Genomic DNA, 15,841 nt, shown 5'->3' with positions numbered 1-15,841 from the left:
TAGCATTACACATTTATCATATCATTTCTTTCCATATAAAGCATGTCCTCAATCCTCAATGACTATATTTCACTTCCATACATCGCTATACTGCATATATATGGATTACTCTGGGCTGAAAAACTGGGGAAACAAACAAAAAAATGTTTTAGAACTGAGGGGGGGGGCAGTTTCACATAGAAATTCAAGGTAGACTGATCACCCATTTCAGGGCCATTGTCTAACCGGACACTAGAATTTTTTTTTTTTGGGGGGGGGTAATGCTTAAAAATTAGTAATAAAATAAAATAATTACATTTCATCAATAAAAATATTAATTGTTAACAAAAGATTATTTTATCAAAAAAAAAAAGGAATTATTATCATTATTTTCAGTTAGTGACATGCATGTGAAACAGCAAAATTTAAATAACTACAAAAATAGATTTGTCAAGACTGCTGGACAAGTTTGATCCTATTAATGCCAAACCAGATCAGCTAGTATGAAATAATATTAATTGCTAACAATATAAAAGTCTGAATGAAAACTAGTTTCTGCAACTATTACTTTAAACTGAAACAGATTAGGGCAAAACGATAGTTAGTGGGTGAGTTACCTAGATAAATATGCAGTTTGCACAGTTAATGCAAGGAAATTAAAAAGCCAGCTTTGAAAATAAATAGTAAACATTTGATAGATCAACAATTCACCAGTAACAATGAATAAATGATAACAATAAAACAATAACATCGGCCTCATTTGCAAACATCAATGATGACACAATTGGAGTTTCTGAACAGCTGAATATAATTTAACAACCAATCAGGAAGAGGGATTTTTGATTCAGTAACAGAATTCTTTGCTTAGTTCTTTGCTTGACAATAGCATCAGCATCAATAGCATCTGTGGAGCCAAAGGGACGATTATGATTTAAAATGTAAAGAAAAGAATTTGGCATTGCAACTCCAATCACCACAATATCATAAATTTGAAATAAAACTATAACAAAAGTTATGTCTGATTATTATTTGTTGACTTGTATGCAAATCAAATGTCGGAGGCATCTTGATTCCAGTATCAACCAGATGAGTGTGAATTAATGGCCAGAAACGGCAACAAAGGAACACGACTGTAGGTGTTATTGTATATGTTTATAAAACTACACCAGTCATCTGAACAATTTCACACACGCATGAGGACAGTCAGAGAATAATTGTTATGATTTTTTATCTTAATCATTGCTTTTGTTTTCGTCCCAAAAAGAAGTTAGTAAGTCAGAAAGATATTGGTATGTGTGCAGAATTTGAACCAGATATATCTTAGTGTCTTCTCGGTTTTGCTCGGAACATGACATCAACCACTCAAATTTGCTTGAAACCTGACATAAGATAATGATCAAACAATTACAATGTGCAACAACGAATAAGCAGATGACTTTTGGATAAATATTAGAAGAGAAAAAAAAACACACACACAAAAAAAAAACAACAGCAAAACTAAATGAAACTAGATGTTACATGGAATACATGGAGACTAACAACATCATGAATTTATCAATATTAGACAAACAACTGCAGATGCCTGAAGAATTAGGTTTTTTTTTTTGTCAAAATAAGAAATTAATTAGATCCCAAAAAGAATTGAATTACATGTGGTATTAGATGCATCATTGCAAAAAGAGACTACATAAGCAATGGATGTAGTTGAAGGTGCACAAACCTTTTCTTACAATTTTCTTTAATAAAAGAAAAAAGTTTTAACAATTAAACCTTTTTCAAAACCTTTTCTTGCAATTTGCTTTGAGAAAAAAAAATCAATTTTGAACAAAACGAGGCAAAATACTTGAAAATAATTTTGTTTTTCTTCTTTGAACCTTTTGAAAAACCTTTGAGAGATCAAAAATACATAATTGGTTTACGAAATAAAATTTGTTTACTAAACATTATCTATCAAAAATGAAAACAAAAAAACAAAAAAAAATAATGGTTATAGTAAATTCCCTCCGCCCCCCCCCCACATAAAAAAATATGTTTATCATGAAACATTAAATAAATAATAAAAAAAAATATGATAGGTCATTGATTTAAAAAAATTTTTTTATTCCTATAATTTCCATTTATTTTACTATTTTTCTGTTTCATACTGTTGTTAAGACCTTATCATGGGTGACGCTTGGCATAATCTGGCAGTTAACGTCATGTTCCAGCCCAAGTCCAGTAGACACTTAGATACATCTGGTTCAAAATCTGCACAAGTACAGAGATATTTTCTGAAGGTGTTTTGAAATATATGTTTTTCCTTATGTTAAACTTTCTAGCTTTAAAAAGGAAAAAATAAATAGAAAAAGATTTGTTTGAATTTATATGCTTACACACATGTAACAAAAGGGAGAATGCCAAATTGATTGCATAATAAGAAATAATGGAGAAGTACAGAAATATACGACTATTTTGTTTTGAATTGTTGAAGAAATAAAAGGAAAGGAATTGTTCATATAATTTTTTTTATCATTGCTGGATTAGAGTGATTCTTATTTTTGTATAATGATTTTTATTTGAACTTGATATGGAATTGTTGGTTGGTTGGTTGTTTTTGTTTTACGGCATATCAACCTTTTTCAGGTTATTTAATGCCGAACATAGTTTTTTTGGAGGAACGATTTTTAATGGAGTATATTTTTTTTAAAGTCAGATTCTATTTAACCCATAGTTGGGACCCTAACAGGTACTACCACTCCGGGTCAGAGTGGACCTGGGAGCAATGGCAATTAAAGGGTGGCTCCACACTCCCCAAGGCCCGCAAGGTGGGGCCTCACCATCGGATATAGTTTTAGGTCCTATCCAGGACCGATATGGAATTGTATTGTATTTTTTATTTTTATTTTGTCAGTAGGAGAGGTCGCAATGCCAAAGAATATTAATTTAAATTAAAAAAAAAAGCAGTAACATTGGATTAGTATGGACTGGCTCATAAAGAGCATGAATTTTTTTTGTTAGGCCAGTATAAGCCTGGAATGGCTAGTTGTGGTTACCAACTATGGAAATTCATGGGAAATTTCCGCCACATATGGAAAGGCAGATGGTATTTATAATATCAAAAGGAGAATTATGTTGTGAATCAGTGGAAGGAAAAGAGAAAAAAAAGCAATAAATAAAATGTTGCAGTTATGTTACAGATCAAGTAGAGAAATTATGTTCCTATATGATAATTGTAGGGTTAATTATCCACACACTGGAGGTACCTCAACCTTACAATGTGGACAACAAGGTACCACATTAAGTTATACTAAGGTGTATGTGGGATGAACCTGTCTGTGTATCATAAAGCATTCCGACTTGGATGTTGGAAATGATGGCTCACCTGGTATGAAGGACACTGTAGTTAAGGGTTTAGTTGTAGAGTTGCTGTCAGTATGAGCACAAAGGTGCGATCCTTTGAGGTTATAGTTAAAGGGAGGTGTGACGTAGTCTTCCTGTACCAGGAGTGCTGAAGTATCCAGAGCTTTGGAATCCAAGCAAATTTGTAGATTGGAATAGGTACCTTGTGTAGGAGTGGGTGTTGACCACTTGAGACAAAATAGGTAGGAGCTTTCTGTTTGTTATAAGTTGGTTGTAATAAAGGGTTGATATGGTTATATAACATTGATATTTTTCTAACAAAAGTTAAACAGCTTTAAAAATGATACCTTAATCTAATATGAATAGTGACTAAACGTTCTTTCTAGTGTTGACAATGATATAACAATCAAGAAGCAACAACATATAGATACTCTACCTTTCTGTATGTGATTGATACCAAATTGTCGTTGGATTTACTGCTAATTAGTTCCAAATATTCACCAGATGGACCTTTATAAGTAAATATAACAATAAATACATTAATAAAGAAAACATTAATTCATTTATAGTGCTCAGTTAGTTAACAAAATGTAGATTTTCCTTTCTTTCAAAATTATTAAATACAAGTAAAATCATTATAAGGAAAGAATTCTTCAAGTTTATCATTATAAGCTGAAAACATTTTTGTGGCAAAATATTAAGTCAATTTTTGATAAATTTATAAAATGATGGAATAAATGAGATAAAATGGTTTCAAGTAATGAATTTATATGATATGAAATGTAATAAAATAAAATGGTTTCAAGTAATAAATTTATATGATATGAAATGCAAAATGTCTAACTTGAAAATGCATTAATTTAAAATGTAATAAAATAAAATGGTTTCAAGTAATAAATTTATATGATATGAAATGCAAAATGTCTAACTTGAAAATGCATTAATTTTCTATGATAACAATTTTTTAATTGCTCATGTTCAGCCATATCTAACAACAAACTGTATCTTTTTTAGTCTATATACCCAAACTAATCATATAGAGAAATAAAAATCTTTTATGGTTTCAAGATATAAATCAATGGATAATTTGTACACACTATTTAATATTAACCTTAAGATAATAGTATTATTGCCATAATCTTTTTAGTCTATACATTGCTAAATGTAAATATACCAGTTTATTTTACTAAATTTGGTGTCATTAAAATGCACGGCCTGGACAGAAAAGAAGTAAAAACAAATATACAAATTCTAGATCTTCCTTTTAGGGTACATTTTATCTGTGAATCAATTTTCGAATTTTTTTATGGAAAATCTGTTATGTTTTAGCAACATTGTTGCGTTGGTTTACATTGTGCAGTACATTGTTGTTTGTTCTTATTAACACTGTTTTTTTTGTTTTGTTTTGAGCATCATTGATAATAATAGCTTTTTATACAGCAACAACAATGCGGAACTGATAAACAATAACCAATGATGAAAAAGCAGTTATAATTAAAACTAAATGTACCCCACCTGATGTCATTGCATAAAACAAGGTCATTATAAGAATAGTATAAATAGATTTCAGAAAAAACTATCACTAAGGAAGAAATTTGAAAGAGTGTTACTGATTTTTGTATTTTTGTTGGCAACAGTCCGTTTCAGGAGATGAGCGGTGGAGCTACATAGCCTGGGCAAGGTGATATGGGAGGATAGCTGTTGCCCGTGCAGCAGTCTGTGGAAAATGAAAATTCCCAGCCAATGGACACACAGACACAAAACAGTACTCTTAAACTAAACTCGATTGTTGCCCTTTAGCTTTGGTAACACATGCCTTCTTGCCATACCAGAGGGCAATGCAGATGTCACTTCCTGTTTTATAGATTTCTTTCTCTTTTCCACTGGACTCTCGACAAGTCAAGGTGTGACGAAATGCATTCCAGTTGGTATAGCCAGCCAACCAGTCCTCCTGACCTAACTGTCAGCCTCTCATCAATACTAAACGCAAGTAATATTATTCTCTTCTCAATGAACTCTTACTATCTCTATCTTTATTCTCTCTCATGTATTTTTATGTAAATAAATATACATTTATTTATTATCGTATATCAGTATGTTTCGTCTCTTCATCATGTGACCCATGTTTCTCATTCATTAACAAAAGAGGGTGGGATCTCAATTACATATACAGAGCATCCTATCCCCAACAAGTCTCCCCCTCTCTATGAAGTCTTCCCCTCTCTATGAAGCCAGACAATCCAAGGGAAAGACAGAGTCAATACAGCTTGGCTCTAACTGCGCCGCAGGAGTTGTGATGACAATATAAAGTCAAGCCACCTAAGGGACTAAGGTCTCTGAATTTTCTGGTGGGGTTTACTCCGTTAGCCTTTTCCCTGATGGGGTAATCTTGCAAAGCAGTGGAGGTTTTGAATTAGAGTTGCCTTCTTCTAGGTGAGCTACCACTCAAAGTTGACAAGCTCCACCTGACCAAAGTGACTGATTTTAAGGCGCCTTTGCCTCTCCTGTCAGTTAGTATAAATAGTTTCACCAGGCTTAGTAGCTAAACCATACAAGAAGGCCAGGAGTTGGACTTGGTTGTTACTGATAGGATTTAAAGAATACTGACCGGAAGCTCTGTAGAAAATCTGAACAATCAAGTAAGTTCATTTTCACTGCAGATGGTTATTTTGATATACCAATATCCACAAAAAATACCATTTTGTGGATCATAGCATCCCTGAAAGTTCCACTGAAAATTCCATCAAGGCACAATAGTTCAAGAATAGAATGGGTAAGAAAATATTGGAAGAAAGACATGAATTGTGTCATTTTCACTGATGAGACTCAAATGACCTTTGATGGACTTGACAGCTGAGCAAATCATTGTATTTGGGAGATGAGTATCACTGTCATTTGAGATGTCAACAATATATTAGGTTGGTGCAAAAAATAATGTTGTTTTTTTGGCATTCAACTCCAAAAGATCATAACTGCTTTTATAATAAACTTTATTAATCAAAATAAGAACCATTAAAATCGACACATTTTTGTCAACGAGAAACAAGTTTATCTATCCCATTAGCATAGAAATCTGGAGTTCTGGAAGCGATGAAGTCATTGAAGGCCGATTTGGCATCATCTTGGCTTTTGAAACATTTTTTCATGTAGGAAGTTGTCGAGATGCTTGAAAAAGTGATAATCAGTGGGCAAGAGGTCCAGTGAATATGGCGGATGAGGCAGAGTTTCATCGCCCAATTCGTTCAGCTTTTGCAAGGTCAGTTGAGCAACATGTCATGGAGTAGAACTGGTCCCTTCATATTGTCCAATCTCGGGCACATGCATTGGAGGTTCTGGTGCATTTTGTCAATTTGTCGGAAGTACTTTTCCGCTGTAATCATTTCGCCTGGATTCAAAAAGCTGTGATGGATGAGACCAGCCACAGATCACCAAACAGTCACCATAACCTTTTTTTGGTGCAATTTTGGCTTCGGGAAGTGTTGTGGAGTTTTTCTGACATCCAACTACTGTGCCAAACATTGCCGTATGTCATAAAGGATCCACTTCTCATCACCCATCACAATCCGCTCGAGAAATGAGTCATTTTTGTTGTGTAGAAGGAGCATAGAAGACACCTCAAAATGACAATTTTTTTGATTATCGTTCAATTCATGCGGCACTGATTTATCCAACTTTGTTTTAAATGGTGAACGACTGTTGAGTGGTCGACCTCAATTCAACAGCAACTTCTTGTGTGGTTTTGTGAGGATTGGCTTCAATTAAGGCTTTCAAATGTTCATTATCAACGGCAGTCGGCCGGCCGTGACATCTTCATCTTCGAGGCTCTCATCAACATTGCGAAATTTTCTGAACCACCATTGTGCCACACGTTCATTAGTGGTTCCTGGGCAAAACGCATCATTGATAACATGAGCTGTTTCAGCCTAGTTTGAACTGGAACAAGAAAATTGTGCAGATTTGAACTTTGTCCATGCTGTCGAAAAGTCTGCAAAAAAAATGAATGAAGAGATTGAGAATGGTAACAAATAACACGATTCGATAGAGTGAAAAAGCGCTTAAAAATAATATATAATATGGCTATATATATCAATGAATTAATTCAGAAATCTAGATATATAAAAGGGAAAATGTGTGTGCGTGTGTGTGCATTTTTTCTGTATGTCCGCCAAAGGCTTTTTTTCCGCTGCTTCTCGGCTTGCTCACTCAATCTTATAACTTTTTGAATGCTACACAGTAGCACTTATGAAATGTAGTCATTAAAATATTTTCTTTCGCTCGCTTTTATGCAATGATGACAAAATTTGTGCTTTGAATTTGTTTGCTACTGCTGCTAGGACCTAGAAAAACGGCGTTCGTTTTTAAACGCTCATTTTTGACTGATCAAAAGTCCCTGGCTTTCTTGCCTCATGGTATGTCTTCAAACTATTAACCTCAAAGCTTTGGGTTCGAGCCTACCTCCTTCCCAAAACGTTTTTGTTCTTTTAATTCGAGCTTTCTTTTTTGATCTACACACAAACCTCCGGGTAGCCCTCCCTCCCATCGGGTTAGAGTTTTTTTTTGTTCGTTTTTTTAACTTCTTTCTTTTTTTATCTACCCCGCCCTACACACACACCTACAAACACCCAGGCAACGCCGGGTACCCCCCACCCCCAATCGGATTCGAGCCTACCTCCCCTCAAAACTTTTTTCACTGTTTTTTAATATTTTTTTCGAGCATTTTATGTTGATCTACCCCCCCCCCCCAAACACCCACACCTTCAAATACCCGGGCAGTGCCGGGTACCCTCGCTAGTCATATATAAAAGTAACATATGTGAGGAAACAATATTGTTTTTACATCAACAGAAATTGAGAAACTTGTTAGTTCTATCAAAGTATTTAAAGGAGTTGAAGTAACATTTGCCTCCTATTGCAATCTCCTGACAGAAATCTTAGCGCTTTGATTGGATATACTTCTTTCACTACTAATTTATGACAATTCCACTGTTCTTCTTGTGCTACACAAGCATTCTTAGCCATCTTATGCTGAAAAATTGATCATTAGGCTGCCATCATCCCTTAACTTAAAACTTTTAGGTTATTATCAAACTGGAAATTTATGCCAATGGATATTGATTTTCATTGGAAACAACTTTATTGGGAGCTAGTTGAGCAGTACTCTTATATACGTACACTTCATTGAAAACAGCCTTATGTAAATCCATTAATCCTGCAGCAAGTGGAATCATCCCACATTGCACTATTAAGAAATACACTGATGTCATGAGTAGAAGATTTCTTGATGCACATGTGTGCAAAAAATTAAATTATCCAGTAAAATGTGTTATTGCAAAAAATTAAATTATCCAGTAAAATGTGTTATTGCAAAAAATTAAGTTATCCAGTAAAATGTGTTATTGCAAAAAATTAAGTTATCCAGTAAAATGTGTTATTGCAAAAAATTAAGTTATCCAGTAAAATGTGTTATTGCAAAAAATTAAGTTATCCAGTAAAATGTGTTATTGCAAAAAATTAAGTTATCCAGTAAAATGTGTTATTGCAAAAAATTAAGTTATCCAGTAAAATGTGTTATTGCAAAAAATTAAGTTATCCAGTAAAATGTGTTATTGCAAAAAATTAAGTTATCCAGTAAAATGTGTTATTGGAAAAAATTAAGTTATCCAGTAAAATATGTTATTGCAAAAAATTAAGTTATCCAGTAAAATGTGTTATTGCAAAAAATTAAGTTATCCAGTAAAATGTGTTATTGTAAAAAATTAAGTTATCCAGTAAAATGTGTTATTGCAAAAAATTAAGTTATCCAGTAAAATGTGTTATTGCAAAAAATTAAGTTATCCAGTAAAATGCGTTATTGCAAAAAATTAAGTTATCCAGTAAAATGTGTTATTGCAAAAAATTAAGTTATCCAGTAAAATGTTTTATTGCAAAAAATTAAGTTATCCAGTAAAATGTGTTATTGCAAAAAAATTAAGTTATCCAGTAAAATGCGTTATTGCAAAAAATTAAGTTATCCAGTAAAATGTGTTCTTGCAAAAAATTAAGTTATCCAGTAAAATGTGTTCTTGCAAAAAATTAAGTTATCCAGTGAAATGTGTTATTGCAAAAAATTAAGTTATCCAGTAAAATGTGTTCTTGCAAAAAAATTAAGTTATCCAGTAAAATGTTTTATTGCAAAAAATTAAGTTATCCAGTAAAATGTGTTATTGCAAAAAATTAAATTATCCAGTAAAATGTGTTATTGCAAAAAATTAAGTTATCCAGTAAAATGTGTTATTGCAAAAAAATTAAGTTATCCAGTAAAATGCGTTATTGCAAAAAATTAAGTTATCCAGTAAAATGTGTTCTTGCAAAAAATTTAGTTATCCAGTAAAATGTGTTATTGCAAAAAAATTAAGTTATCCAGTAAAATGTGTTATTGCAAAAAATTAAGTTATCCAGTAAAATGTGTTATTGCAAAAAATTAAGTTATCCAGTAAAATGTGTTATTGCAAAAAATTAAGTTATCCAGTAAAATGTGTTATTGCAAAAAAATTAAGTTATCCAGTAAAATGTGTTCTTGCAAAAAATTAAGTTATCCAGTGAAATGTGTTATTGCAAAAAATTAAGTTATTCAGTAAAATGTGTTCTTGCAAAAAATTAAGTTATCCAGTGAAATGTGTTATTGCAAAAAATTAAGTTATTCAGTAAAATGTGTTATTGCAAAAAATTAAGTTATCCAGTAAAATGTTTTATTGCAAAAAATTAAGTTATCCAGTGAAATGTGTTATTGCAAAAAATTAAGTTATCCAGTAAAATGTGTTATTGCAAAAAATTAAGTTATCCAGTAAAATGTGTTATTGCAAAAAATTAAGTTATCCAGTAAAATGTGTTATTGCAAAAAATTAAGTTATCCAGTAAAATGTGTTCTTGCAAAAAAAATAAGTTATCCAGTAAAATGTGTTATTGTAAAAAAATTAAGTTATCCAGTAAAATGTGTTATTGCAAAAAATTAAGTTATCCAGTAAAATGTGTTATTGCAAAAAATTAAGTTATCCAGTAAAATGTGTTCTTGCAAAAAAAATAAGTTATCCAGTAAAATGTGTTATTGCAAAAAATTAAGTTATCCAGTAAAATGTGTTATTGCAAAAAAATTAAGTTATCCAGTAAAATGTGTTATTGCAAAAAATTAAGTTATCCAGTAAAATGTGTTATTGCAAAAAAATTAAGTTATCCAGTAAAATGTGTTATTGCAAAAAATTAAGTTATCCAGTAAAATGTTTTATTGTAAAAAAAATAAGTTATCCAGTAAAATGTGTTATTGACAAAAAAAATAAGTTATCCAATAAAATGTTTTATTGCAAAAAATTAAGTTATCCAGTAAAATGTTTTATTGCAAAAAATTAAGTTATCCAGTAAAATGTGTTATTACAAAAAATTAAGTTATCCAGTAAAATGTGTTATTGCAAAAAATTAAGTTATCCAGTAAAATGTGTTCTTGCAAAAAAAATAAGTTATCCAGTAAAATGTGTTATTGCAAAAAAATTAAGTTATCCAATAAAATGTTTTATTGCAAAAAATTAAGTTATCCAGTAAAATGTGTTATTGCAAAAAATTAAGTTATCCAGTAAAATGTGTTATTGCAAAAAAATAAGTTATCCAGTAAAATGTGTTATTGCAAAAAATTAAGTTATCCAGTAAAATGTGTTATTGTAAAAAAAATAAGTTATCCAGTAAAATGTGTTATTGCAAAAAATTAAGTTATCCAGTAAAATGTTTTATTGCAAAAAATTAAGTTATCCAGTAAAATGTGTTATTGTAAAAAAAATAAGTTATCCAGTAAAATGTGTTATTGCAAAAAAAATAAGTTATCCAATAAAATGTTTTATTGCAAAAAATTAAGTTATCCAGTAAAATGTTTTATTGCAAAAAATTAAGTTATCCAGTAAAATGTGTTATTGCAAAAAATTAAGTTATCCAGTAAAATGTGTTATTGTAAAAAAAATAAGTTATCCAGTAAAATGTGTTATTGCAAAAAAATTAAGTTATCCAATAAAATGTTTTATTGCAAAAAATTAAGTTATCCAGTAAAATGTTTTCTTGCAAAAAAAATAAGTTATCCAGTAAAATGTTTTATTGCAAAAAATTAAGTTATCCAGTAAAATGTTTTATTGCAAAAAATTAAGTTATCCAGTAAAATGTGTTATTGCAAAAAAAATAAGTTATCCAGTAAAATGTTTTCTTGCAAAAAAAATAAGTTATCCAGTAAAATGTTTTATTGCAAAAAATTAAGTTATCCAGTAAAATGTTTTCTTGCAAAAAAATTAAGTTATCCAGTAAAATGTTTTATTGCAAAAAATTAAGTTATCCAGTAAAATCTGTTATTGCAAAACTTTAGTTATCCAGTAAAATGTGTTATTGCAAAAAAAATTAAGTTATCCAGTAAAATGTGTTATTGCAAAAAATTAAGTTATCCAGTAAAATGTGTTATTGCAAAAAATTAAGTTATCCAGTAAAATGTGTTATTGCAACTCTTGATCCTTATTTTGCAATTTTATTCCTGTTTTACACCAACAAATGGAAAATGCTGTTTTCACAGAATAGCAATGAGTTAAGAGTGACTGATTTCAATAAATTTTATTTTTTTTAAATACTAACTTCTTTAACTTTTACCAATGTGATGATATGCAAGATTTTCAGTAAAATAATTTCAGAAATTGATTCACAGAAAATTTTAGAAATTCTTTGTTTTATTACCAAACTATTATTGCTAGTCAGGGTGTATATAATGAGTCAAATAATCATTTCCTAGTTTTAAAATTTTTTCTATTGCTAATTGTACAGTTTATTTTAAACTGATAACATAAAACATAGTTTCAATATCATATGTAATATTGCATGCTCTTATTTTAGTTTTTTTTTTTATTGCATTTTTACACCCAAACAAGGCACATTGCTACTTTGATGTAGGGGGCTACTATCTGAGACATAAATTTCAGGGATACTATGTAGGGAGTTGAGCAGCAAGATGTCTGTTTACATTACACTTGAACTTCTGTATGTCAGTACAGTTATGGAAGCAGGAACCTGGAAGGGAATTCCAAAGTCTAGCAGTTATGTAGAAGAAACTATTATAGCAGAAGGTTTTCTGACATCTGGGGATCTCTACTGTGTAGAGGTGGAACTTTGCTGCTTGTCGGGTTTGTCGGGAGTATTTATGTCAAGGGGTTCAAGTGCTTGTAGTTCGTCGGAGCATCTACCATTAAAATACTTGTAAAACAGGCAGAGGGATGCAACATTTCATCGATGGGGCAGAGGTTGAAGCTTAGATGACAGTTAGGACCTATCAAGTTGGTGACTCTCTTTTGAACCCTGTCCAGAAGTGAGAGACTAGTAGCAGAAATGTGACAACAATACTCCATACATGGGCGAATGGTGGTCTTGTATAAATATAGGATACTTTCAGGCATAAGTAACTTTCTTGTATGGTAGAGAGAGCCTATCTTCCTCGCAGTAGCCTTGGCAATGCCCATGATGTATCTGTTCTAACTCATGTTCCCTGTGAACGTTAAGTCAAGGAGTTTGAACGAAGTACTTTCAGGTAATGTATCATTAACCATAGCTATTGATAGTTGAGAAGGGTTTTTTGTAATTATTAAAGAAAACGAGCTTAGTCTTGGCAGCATTGAAAATTAACATCGAGTTTTGTCCCCATTCCACTACAGACTGGAGGTCTTCCTTTAGGGTTTCCACCATTGCCTTGGATATGTGTTCATTAGTTTTCCCCGCATGTCTGTTATAGAGTGTGGTGTCATCAGCAAATATACCCATCTCAGAGACAAATTTATCAGAGAAGTCATTTATGAATATCAGAAATAATAAAGGTTCAAGGATCAATCCCTGAGGTATACCCGCATTTATATCATATTGTTTAGACGATCATCAAGGACAACCTGGATTCTTCTCTTACTTAAGAAAGATTACATTCTATTAAGTATTCGTTCAGTAATTTTATATGATCTGATTTTTATGAGAAGACCATCATACCATACCCTGTCAAAAACCTTAGATATATATGTATGTAGGGCTACTGCCCTCCTCTCCCCCGTCTTATCCAGTGCATGGTATATACGTTCAAAGATTACAGTTAGGATATCTGCAGTAGAACAGCTTTGCCTAAATCCATATTGTTGGTCGGACAGAAGTTTAGCACATGTAAGATAGTGGATTAGAGCTTGATTAATTATGGACTCAAATATTTTGGCGAAAAGAGAGTAGAGGCTACTTGCTTTCCGAGCTGTTGGAAAACTGCTTCTGTGGTACCAGTATTCAAGAATTCTGGCGAAAGAACTGACCCATTAAATTATCGCCCTATTAGCCTCCTCCCACTTTTTGCCAAAATATTTGAGACCTAAATTAACCATGCTCTAGTCCAGCACCTTACAGATGCTAAACTTCTGACCGACCATCAATATGGATTTAGACAAGCCCGTTCCACGGCAGACATCCTCACTGTAATCTCTGAACGCATATACCATTCACTGGACAAAGCGGGAGAGGGCAGAGCGGTAGCTCTAGATATATCTAAGGCTTTTGACAGGGTATGGCATGAGGGTCTCCTCAGAAAGATTAGATCTTACGGTATCACTGGTAGAATACTTAACATAATTAAATCCTTCTTAGATAAGAGAAAAATCCAGGTTGTCCTCGACGGTCGTACGTCTAAACAATATAATATAAATGCGGGAGTGCCCCAGGGATCTATCCTTGGTCCTCTGCTGTTCCTGATATTCATAAATGACCTCCCCGACAAAATTGCCTCTGAGATGGGTATATATGCTGATGACACCACACTCTATAGCAGGCACGACAGGAAAACAAATGAACATATATCTAAAGTAATGGCAGAAACACTAGAGGATGACCTCAAATCAGTAGTGGAATGGGGACAAAAATGGATGGTAACGTTCAATGCCACCAAGACAAAACTGGTTTCATTCAATAATTACAAGAAACCTTCTCTACCACCTATAGCAATGGCCAACAACTCTTTAGCTGAGAGTACGTCTTTCAAGCTCCTTGGCCTAACGTTCACAGGAAACATGAGCTGGAACAATTACATTGAGGGCATTGCCAGGGCCGCTGCGAGGAAGGTGGGTTCTCTCTACCGTGCTAGAAAACTTCTAACACCCGAAAGTATCCTGTACCTCTATAAGGCCACTATTCGCCCATGTATGGAGTATTGCTGTCACATTTGGGCCGGTGCATCGGCTACTAGTCTCTCGCTTCTTGACAGGGTTCAAAAGAGAGTCGCAAATCTGATAGGCCCTAAACTGGCATCAAAACTTCAGCCTCTGTCCCATCGTCGAAACGTTGCATCCCTCTGCCTGTTCTACAAGTATTATAATGGTGAATGCTCTGAAGAACTGCAAGCACTTGTGCCCCCATGACGTGAACACCCTCGACAGACCCGACAAGCTACAAAATCCCACCCCCACACTGTAGAGATCCCTAGATGTAAAAGATCTTTCTACTCCAGTAGTTTCTTCCCCAGAACTGCTAGACTTTGGAATTCCATTCCAGGTCATTGCTTCCCAAACTGTACTGACATGCATAAGTTCAAGTGCAACGTGAACCAACATCTCGCTGCCCTAATCCCTACATAATACCCCTGTAGTAGCCCCCTACATTAAAGTGGCAATGTGCCTTGTTTGGGGTGAAAATGTAATAAAAAAAAAAAAAAAAAAAAAAAATGGTGCAATAATTTAATGGGTCAGTTCTTTCATCAGACTTCTTGTAAACTGGTACTACAGAAGCAGTTTTCTAGCAGTCAGGGAAGCAAGATCCATTAAAGCATTTGTTGAAGAATTTGAAAAAACTGGAGCAACCTCAGGGAAGCATGGTTTTAATAGTACAGCTGAGATGAGATCAGGTCCACATGCTTTTGAGGGGGTCGTTTTTTTTATATCATGTAGGAGTGATTTTCAGATCATCTAACGTGGTTTCTGTCCACAAAGGAAAATCAGGGAGGGAATGGTTTACTAGGTCCTATGTAGAGTTTGAGGAAAACTGATGGGCAAGCATGTTAGCTTTCTCGGTTGCCATGCAAACAACTTCATGATTGTTGGATAGTGAGGGCATTATTGATTGCCTATTATTTACTACATTGTGGTAGATTTTCCAGAAATTACGAGTTCCTAATTTATGCTTCAATGCATTTTCTGGTGATTTCGGTATATTCTCTCTTAGTTGTTAAATCTGTAATAAAAGTTTATTATCAATACAGATGATTTTATATTCAGTATTTTCTTGCATGAGAAGGAATTAAAACTATGTAATTTACAGTAAAATTGATTTTAAAATTATATAAAATCAATCAAATAGAGAGTCAATATAATATTACAAATATGAAAAACATCTATATTTTATTACCCTTTTAATAGAAATTATAGAAGCACATAAAGTGTTGTGGTGGCACACATTCATTTGCATATGTGGATAGTAATTACACATAAATAGGAAGATTCAGTTAGTCTGAGCGTGTGTT

At 32.8% G+C, this 15,841-nt stretch overlaps 1 protein-coding gene across 5 annotated transcripts in view; it reads right to left on the bottom strand.

Annotated features, from left to right (window-relative positions):
• LOC145286018 (intermembrane lipid transfer protein VPS13A-like) overlaps positions 1-15,841 on the bottom strand; it is a 965,259-nt gene that overhangs the window by 525,530 nt on the left and 423,888 nt on the right. For all 5 annotated transcript variants that reach the window (XM_080134633.1, XM_080134635.1, XM_080134636.1 and 2 more), the window contains one exon: positions 3,755-3,828. In XM_080134633.1, coding sequence (XP_079990759.1) covers positions 3,755-3,828 — 74 coding nt within the window. The remainder of the gene's footprint in view (positions 1-3,754; positions 3,829-15,841) is intronic.

This window comes from Euprymna scolopes, chromosome 10, assembly GCF_053919585.1.
Source record: "Euprymna scolopes isolate OS-2025 chromosome 10, ASM5391958v1, whole genome shotgun sequence".
Lineage (NCBI taxonomy): Eukaryota > Metazoa > Mollusca > Cephalopoda > Sepiida > Sepiolidae > Euprymna > Euprymna scolopes.
Note: the sequence above shows the minus strand (reverse complement) of the source record. Positions and strands in the feature narration are given on the sequence as shown.